Source organism: Sinocyclocheilus grahami, unplaced genomic scaffold (assembly GCF_001515645.1).
Source record: "Sinocyclocheilus grahami isolate Dianchi unplaced genomic scaffold, SAMN03320097.WGS_v1.1 scaffold363.1, whole genome shotgun sequence".
In the NCBI taxonomy this organism is placed as follows: domain Eukaryota; kingdom Metazoa; phylum Chordata; class Actinopteri; order Cypriniformes; family Cyprinidae; genus Sinocyclocheilus; species Sinocyclocheilus grahami.
The window spans coordinates 113,030-121,850 of record NW_015505542.1 but is presented as its reverse complement, the minus strand read 5'-3'; the positions used below and the strand labels follow the sequence as shown (position 1 = coordinate 121,850).

The following is an 8,821-nucleotide window of genomic DNA, read 5'->3' as shown; positions in this document are numbered from 1 at the left end:
GTGCTGACTTTCTCACTTATAGTGTGGTTTGGCAGCTCCACAGTTCAGCAGAGAAGTCAGATTAGTAACATAACTCGGGTTGCTTCGAAAATTATTGGTTGTGATCTTCCAACTATTGATGAGATCTATGTTTCACTTTTGCAGAAAAAAGGTTTAACAATCCTGAAAGATCCCTTACATCCAGCCAGACACCGCTTTACGCCTCTTCCTTCAGGCAGACGCCTTAGAGCAATTAAAACTAAGTCTACACGGTTTTTGAACAGCGCTTATTGTAGGATTGTTCATGCTCTTAATTCCTCTGGTGTCTATGCATCTGTATTTCACTCCTTATAATTGATAGGACATAGATAGTTGTGTATGTGTATTTATATATTGTATGTATTTTAATGTTTGTTATTATTGTTGATGAGCTCACCAAGAAAAATTCCAAACAGCTAGGGTGTTTGGCAATAAATAAATAAATATGTTGTGATTTTAGACACTGCATATCCATGAATTAGTAAAATACAGTAATGTGAACATAACATCTTGTCCCATGTAATGCATGACTGATATCATGGCAAAATAAAATGCCTTTGGGACCACCAGCATCAAAAACAGGGCTTCACCGAATAACAATTATTTTTGAGATTATAATTTGTGGTTCAACTTTACCTTTAGCTTTAGATGTGGTTGACTCTTCCGAAGTTCCCCTTGATTCAAATCACGTTGTCACAAAGAGTGTTGGAGATGAGACGCCTGGAAGATGGGGATGAGGATAAGTGCAACTGATATCCGTTCAGAGAGACTCAAAATCAATCTTTTTGTGTTTTGCGATCAGCAGACCATGGCAGTGTGTTTCTTGAACTAAACATCCATTCTGAGCCAAACTTTCAGTCTCAAGTTTTAACCCCCCATGTGTTGGTATGGTCCGGTATGCCTGTTCTATTCATCTCTCTCCAAGAGACCCCCCTAGACCCCTGCTTTCTTTCTCTTACCCTCCTCCTCCTCATCCTCTACTCCTTTCTTCTCCTCTCCACATCTTTTTATAAAGCTAATGAGTCTGAAGGAGGGGCCGTCCTCCTCACTGTCATTAGGATTTGACTAATATGCAGATGTCTTTAGTGTGTGCTAAATGGTCTTTACTGCTCTACGTGTGTAAATATATTCAGGAACAACTTCTGATCATTGTTTCTGGGATTCATGAGATCATTGAAGTTGTATATGTGACCCTGAACCACAAAACCAGTCTTAAGTCGCTGGGGTATATTTGTAGCAATAGCCAAAAATGCATTGTATGGGTCAAAATTATAGATTTTTCTTTTATGCCAAAAATCATTAGGATATTAAGTAAAGATCATGTTCTATGAAGATATTGTGTAAATTTCCTACTGTAAATATATTAAAACTTAATTTTTGATTAGTAATATACATTGCTAACTAGTTTAAAGGCTATTTTCTCAATATTTAGATTTTTTTTTGCACCCTCAGATTACAGATTTTCAAATAGTTGTATCTCGGCCAAATATTATCCTATCATAACAACATACATCATACCATACATCAATGGAAAGCTTATTTATTCAGCTTTCAGATGATGTATAAATCTCAATTTTGAAAAATTGACCCTTATGACTGGTTTTGTGGTCCAGGGTCACATATGTGTTTTCAAGCCCATGTGTGTTGATAGTCATGCCATGATGACCATTTAAAGGTGAAGTGTTTCATTTCTGTGCCACTAGTGGCACCAAACACAATTGCATAAATAAAACAGTTAGCCCTGACTCTGAATTCTGATTGGACAATCCATATTGGAACCTGTGATTAAACATTCTAAATTCCGTACTGGAATTATTTATTCCAATTACTGTTAATAATATACAGTATATAACTAACTATTCATTAGGGTATTTGAAATCTAGCCATTTCAGACTGTATGTTTTACTGCCGTTAAGGAGGTTTTAGGTTTAATCGGTCTTCCACTGGTCATCAGAAAGCCCCGCCCCAAACTCACGTTATTGGTTGAGCCAAAAAACATACTGCATTTTATTTTGTGTTGCTAGTTATGAGGAAATTACACATTTCACTTGTGGAAGTGAAAATAAGAGTCCAATTGTAACTGTGTGATTACGAGTTTGACTGTGTGTTATTAAAGTATCAGATGTGTTGTGGTTATATTAATGTTTAGGCTTGTGTGGGTGTGCAGTGAGTTAAGCATTACTTTCACTCTCATTATTTAGTACGTGTTGTGGTTACGTGTGTTTATGTCCGTCTGCAGGTTCAGGCCACAGATGCAGATCAGGGGGAGAATGGAAGAGTTCTGTACAGGATTCTGTCTGGTAACTAGGCCTATTTATTCTTCCTGTTTCCCTGATGTCACACCTCAATGCCTTGATCAGATGCACTCCAACAATCCACTACACTAACTAACCAACATTGTTGCATTATATAATGTACAAAAAAAGTATATATTTTGAGTATTTTCAGTCATATTTTGAGCATTTTCAGTCATCTGTGGCATACTGTAAGCACTGGGGGAAAATGTGTGGAAACCACAGATTAAAATAAATAAATAAATTGCAATTATGTGTTTATGTATGGCAAATCTGACTGTTTTTCTCAGAATTGCAAAATATAATTCAGAACTGGGAGATATAAACTCATAATTCCCAGAAGAAAATCCAAATTTTGAGATATAAACTCAAAATTCTGAAAAAATATGAATTTTGAGATGCAAATTTGAAATTGTGAAAAGAAAACTGAACTGTGAGATAAAAAGGCGCAATTACTAATTGACAGAAAAAAAAGAAAAAAAAACAGTTGCGAAATGTGCAATGTCTCAACTTGGAATTTAGAAAAAAAAAACAGATTTGCAATATGTACACACAGAATTATGAAGAAAAAAATCATAATTTTGACATTTGTTTTTTATAGTTGCGAGGTCATATCTCGCTGTTCTTTGTTTATATCTCACAATTCAGACTTTTTTCTCAGAAATGTGAGAAAAAAAGGTTGAATTATGAGATTAAAAGCCTTTTTAACCTTTTATTCTGTATTCGGCAGAAACTGGCATCCATAAAAATGGGATTAATTGTCCTAAAAATATTGCCACAATACAGACAATATTAACAATTTTCTTTCCTTTTAAAAAATATATGACTCTATGTGACATGTTTATACAAATAGAGACTAATTCTGTAAGAATCATAAATTATCACTGTTTTCAACCTCAGCCTTTATGTTATGTACTGTTTCAGAGTATGGCGTGTGTGTGTGTGTGTGATTTGATATCTGTAGGCATCAATGGTCAGTTTACTGTGGACAGTCTGTCTGGACTCATCAGCAGAGGAACTGTGGCTCTGGACCGAGAGACACGCAGCTCTCATGTGCTGGAGGTGGAGGCCTACAACAGTGACCAGGGCAGCATGCGCAGCTCTGTCAGGGTGTGTTTGTGTGTGAAAAATAATATAGCATACCCTAGAAAATCCCTTATTCGACAGGTTTATATTAAAGTTCATGTAAATTACTGTTTGCAACCCAGGGATGTTCAGTGATAAAAAAAGACATGATTTAATCCATCAAGAACTGACTAAAGGAGTAATGTGCGTTGCATATCAGAATAGATTCAAATTTGAATGCAAGGTTGCTAAAACAATGCTTGCTTTACATAATTAACACTGCCTGCACATTGTATTAAATCTAGCTATAAACGTGTTTTTTTATTTTATTGAAACATCATTAAAGACAAGTACTGAATATAATGTGTGCGTAGCAGTATGTGTCTGTTGTGAATCAGACTGTGATTGTGAGTTTGTCTGCAGGTGATTGTGTATGTGGAGGACGTGAATGACGAGTCTCCAGTCTTCACTCAGTCGCAGTACAATCGTCTGGGGCTCAGAGAGACCGCTGGTATCGGTACATCTGTAGTAGTGGTCCGAGCTACAGACCCCGACACAGGTACACAACACAATCAACCCACAAGCCAGTGCAAACACACTCTCTTCTTGACCTTTGAATGTGTCTGTGGACCAGACTAGTTCACGGAGGAGGTAAATTTGTCTTATAGGAACATCTGTAAGTGCTGTTATTGTGTATTCATAACACTTATCATTTATTTTGACCTTTTTTAAGTGGGTGTGTGTCATGCACCTAACATAGCTCAAGCTATTTCAAGTATTTTTCCATTGGTTCTTAATGCCAAATGATATCACAACATTTCTGTTGCACTTCTGCTTGTGTCTGTAACTGCTTCCCTGTTTCACTTCTTCATAGAGGATGTCCAGCATGTCATAAACTGGACAGACGTCCAACCATCTGTGTCTTCGCAGGCCTGAGGTTTAGAGTGCAGTATGCTAAAGTTTAGTCCTGTAGATACTGTATATAAATGACCAGGGTTGGGGAAAGTTACTTTTAAAAGTAATGGATTACAATATTGCGTTACTCCATAAAAAAGTAACTAATTGTGGTACTTAGTTAGTAATGCGTTACGTTAGAAATACTGAATCTGTGTTTTTTTTTTTGTGAGTGAGATGAATTAATGCATATTCATATTTATTTTAGAACTACAGTAACATCTTCTGATTTCTCTCAACATGGGGACAGGAGAGCTGTCAATCAATAAATTGGAAAAAAAAGTAACTTGCGTTACTTATTTGAAAAAGTAACTCAGATATTCTCTTGTAAATTAAAAAGTAATGCGTTACTTTACTAGTTACTTGAAAAAAGTAATCTGATTACGTAATTTACGTTACTTGTAATGCGTTACCCCCAACACTGTAAATGACAATCGTCATTGAAATAGTTAGCTCACGACATTGGAGGACTAAGAGTGCCACTTGAAAGTAAAATCAAGCAATCAATTATCAACGTAGTAATTAAAAATATAAATGAATAATTAACATTTTAATGTTCATTTCAAACATGAAACAAATGCAGTTAAATGTAACAGTAATACAGTGGTAACCAAAATTATCAGAACACTGGTATTTTCACCAGCTAAAAAATGGTTTCAAGTCAGTTATTTCTATCTTTTGCTGTAGTGTGTCGGTAGGAAATATCAGTTTACATTTCCAAACATTCATTTTGCCATTAACTGTAATAATTCAGTGAGATTTTTATTTGCACAAGGAGTCTGACAGCAGCCAGTGCCCCAAACAGAGATCTGATCTCATCATCTTCCAGTGTGTCTGGAATGACATGAAGAAACAGAACAAACTGAGACAGACTCAATCCAGAAGAACCGATGCTTCAAGAAACCTACCTGCAAAGCTCCCTGAGAAACTATGCTCAAGTGCACGGATGGCAAAAGCTGCTTTAAATGCAAAGGATGGTCACACCAAATGTTGATTTAATTGAGTTAATAGAAGTTAATTGATGAAGAAAATCTATTCATGACATTATTTTAGTGCCTAAAACTTCTAACAGTACTTTCCACCAACATTGTCTCTCATCGTGTCGCTGGTTAGCCTCTGCTCTGTCTGTGCACCGCGTTTAGGTGTTTTGGGGGAGGCATGGCTTTGGAGAGTGATTTGCAGAGAGCATGCTATTGCTTGCTATTGCTAGCCCCTCCGAAATTTAAGATGTGAATTTTTGATGTCTTTCTAAATGCATGTTCACACCGAGAGTGATGCAGTGAAGTGATGCAAGGAAGTGAAAACGCAACCCAAAAAGAAAATACTGTATGTGATAGGGCACAGACGATGACTTATTTTTACTAATCGACTAGTCAGCAGGTCAATATTTGACTAGTACTCTCACGTCTGTTTAACACACCTACTGTGCTTAAATCCTTCCAGTTTTTTTTTTCTTCACAAAAATCAGTGTAGAATATGTGGGGGGGACTTTGTAGATTCTAGGTCTGCCCTAAAATATAAGGAAAGGACACATGAACCTAAAAGTTCAAATTAATGCCCAGTGAGTTTTCTTGCAAGGTAAACAAAAAATGAAGCTATATAGTAGGGAAAATGACACAGCACGGGTTTAGAATGGGTTTCTTTTAACAGCTTGACACGGCGGAAAATCCTGCTTGGTGTGAATAAACCAAGTGGCCAAAACAACTGGATTGTCTTACATTGGTGAAAATGATATAATAGCAAATAGCAAAGATTTTGTTCATTTCTCTACATGGATTTTGTAAAATAATAAAGTATTTTGTGTGCTCTACAGGGTCGTATTACTGTGACGGGACTGTTGGACAGAGAGCTGGGCGATTCATACACTCTCACTGTTGTGGCCGATGATGGAGGACCCAAGAGAGACTCCACTGTGGTAATGAGTTTACTCTATGGTCTGTTCAGTCTGTAGGCCAAACTCACTAAAGCCTTACTGTAGAGAAGCACACACAGGTGTTTCTTCTTCTAAGTTGTTTACAATATGATCATGTATATTAAAGTACATTTTAAAGGAATAGTTCATCCAAAAATGCAAATTTGCTGAAAACGTACCCTCAGGCCATCCTTGATGTAGATGAGTTTGTTTACTCATCTGAACAGATTTGGACAGAAATGTAGCATTCCATCACTTGCTCACCAGTGGATCCTCTGCAGTGAATGGGTGCCGTCAGAATGAGAGTCCAAACAGCTGTTAAAAAACATCACAATGATCCACAAGTAACTCCAGTACATCAATTAACATCTTGTGAATGCATGTTTGTAATAACCAAATCCATCATTAAAAGGTTTTCAAACTATTCCTTTCAGGCAAAATACAAGTCCTATATCCACAACATTGCCTTCTCCAGTCAAAAAAAAGTCATCTCGTCTGAATCAGGGGAGAAATATACACAGATCAAGTACTGTTTACAAGAGAAAACAGTTTTAAACAAATATGTTGGTGGATTTTGATGTGAACAGACAACAGGGGATGGGCTTTTTTCACTGGATGAAACATTATTATGGACTCTTACTGCTCTTAATACTTTAGACAGAAGCGACGGTTTAAAGTTTAAACACATTAATAATGGATTAGTTTCTGTGGATTATTATTATGTTTTTATCAGCTGTTTGGACTCTCATTCTGACGGCACCCATTCACTGCAGAGGAACCATTGTTGAGCAAGTGATGTAATGCTAAATTGCTCCAAATCTGTTCCACTGAATAAGCAAAATATCTACATTTTGGATTGCCTTAAGGTGAGCAAAATTTCATTTTCATTTCATTTTCCTTTAAAACTTCATGTCTGTGATAGTGATGTGAAATGTATATAATAATATGATTTTGATGTACTGTATAAATATGTAATTTAACCTCTTTTATTGTTTTTTCTAATTTCCTTCCTGATGCACATTTGTAGAAGGTCAGTGATTCTTATTCATCAGATCCTTTTAATGCTTTTAATTAACGGATGTTAATATTGTTCCAGATTTTACATGACTTTTACATATTCTTTTGACAGGTGTCAATCACCATTCTCGATGAGAATGACAACAGCCCAGAGTTTGACATCACTTCGGATTTGTCGGTGGATATTCCAGAAGACACACCAATTGGTCAGAGAGTTGCGGTCGTGTTGGCGCGGGACAAAGACGCTGGAAGAAATGGACTGGTGAGGGAGAGAAATATTCAAAACAATGTCAAGTGAGTTATCAATCATTTGTAACCATGCCTCCATCACACTCTTGTCTCCTTCAGGTGATTTTCACCTTAATCGCGGGGAACATGCAGGATGTGTTTAAGATCAACACAGCCAATAATACATATGGAGAAGTTTACTTGAATGCGCGTCTGGACCGTGAAGCCGTGGACCGTTACCTGCTTAAAGTGAGAGAGAAACACTACAGACACTATGGCTCTGTAACAAACTTTAGGGACTTCCTAGACAACATTTTATTTTGTACGCATGCTCCCTAGTTTGTAAAAGCCATGTTATATTAGACATATACATTGCTGTTCAAATGTGTCAGTAGTATTTTCCAAGAAATTAATACTTTTATTTAGTATGGTTGCATTAAATTGATCAAAGGTGGCAGTAAAGACATATACATTATTACAAAAAAAATTATATTTCAAATAAATGCATATTTATATTCATCAAAGCATCCTGAAAAAATGTGTTATGGTATTATGGTTAAGCAGAAAAGCTGATTTCAACATTCATAATAATAAGAAATCTTTCTTGAGCAGCAAATCAGGATTTTAAACAACAGCGTGAGTGATTCACCGCGCGCACTCTTTCTCTCTCAAAATACTCAAATGGCTTCACATCACCACACATCACGTCTGTCTAAGCGAGCTGCACAGTTGACAGTAATTTCACTTGCACAGTCGAGGCAGTGTCACATCGTCACTAAAGTTGATAAATTGCATTTCTTTTTCATTCTTGCAAGTGTTTAACCATTCAAAAGCTGCTTCCCCTCTCACAAGAGTCACTTAAGAGAGGAATTTGCCTCCATTTTCAAAAATGAAATTCAGGCCCTGAATAAATGTCTAAAAAATCCTGATTGGAGTATCACTATAAATAGTTATAAATGATAAAAAGAAGGCTTTAAAAAGATCGGTATCGGTGATCGGTATCGGCAGATACTGCTTTCTGTGATCGGAGATCGGTAATCGGCCTCAAAAATTCTGATCGCAGCACCCCTATATAGAATAGAATAGAATAGAATGTAGGGATGTACTAGGATGTAGGGTGGTAACAAATAAATATAAGGTTATTGCACATATTTTTATTGCACAGTGGGGAGATCATTTAACTGTTCATGAGGTAGACTGCCTGGGGAAGAAACAAAAAATGAAAGAAAGAAATATAATCAGAATAAAACCTGGTTAGTTTATTGGCAAAAAAGTAGACAAAAATCTAATCATATATTATAATTATTTATTATTTAATTAAAATGTGTGTATG

General features: G+C 36.3%; 1 protein-coding gene across 1 annotated transcript in view; it reads left to right on the top strand.

Moving 5' to 3' along the window:
- cdh23 (cadherin-related 23) overlaps positions 1-8,821 on the top strand; it is a 293,565-nt gene that overhangs the window by 248,108 nt on the left and 36,636 nt on the right. The window contains exons 27-34 of the mRNA XM_016230112.1: positions 2,258-2,318; positions 3,277-3,422; positions 3,801-3,936; positions 4,252-4,307; positions 6,145-6,246; positions 7,271-7,273; positions 7,373-7,522; positions 7,609-7,737. Coding sequence (XP_016085598.1) covers positions 2,258-2,318; positions 3,277-3,422; positions 3,801-3,936; positions 4,252-4,307; positions 6,145-6,246; positions 7,271-7,273; positions 7,373-7,522; positions 7,609-7,737 — 783 coding nt within the window. The remainder of the gene's footprint in view (positions 1-2,257; positions 2,319-3,276; positions 3,423-3,800; positions 3,937-4,251; positions 4,308-6,144; positions 6,247-7,270; positions 7,274-7,372; positions 7,523-7,608; positions 7,738-8,821) is intronic.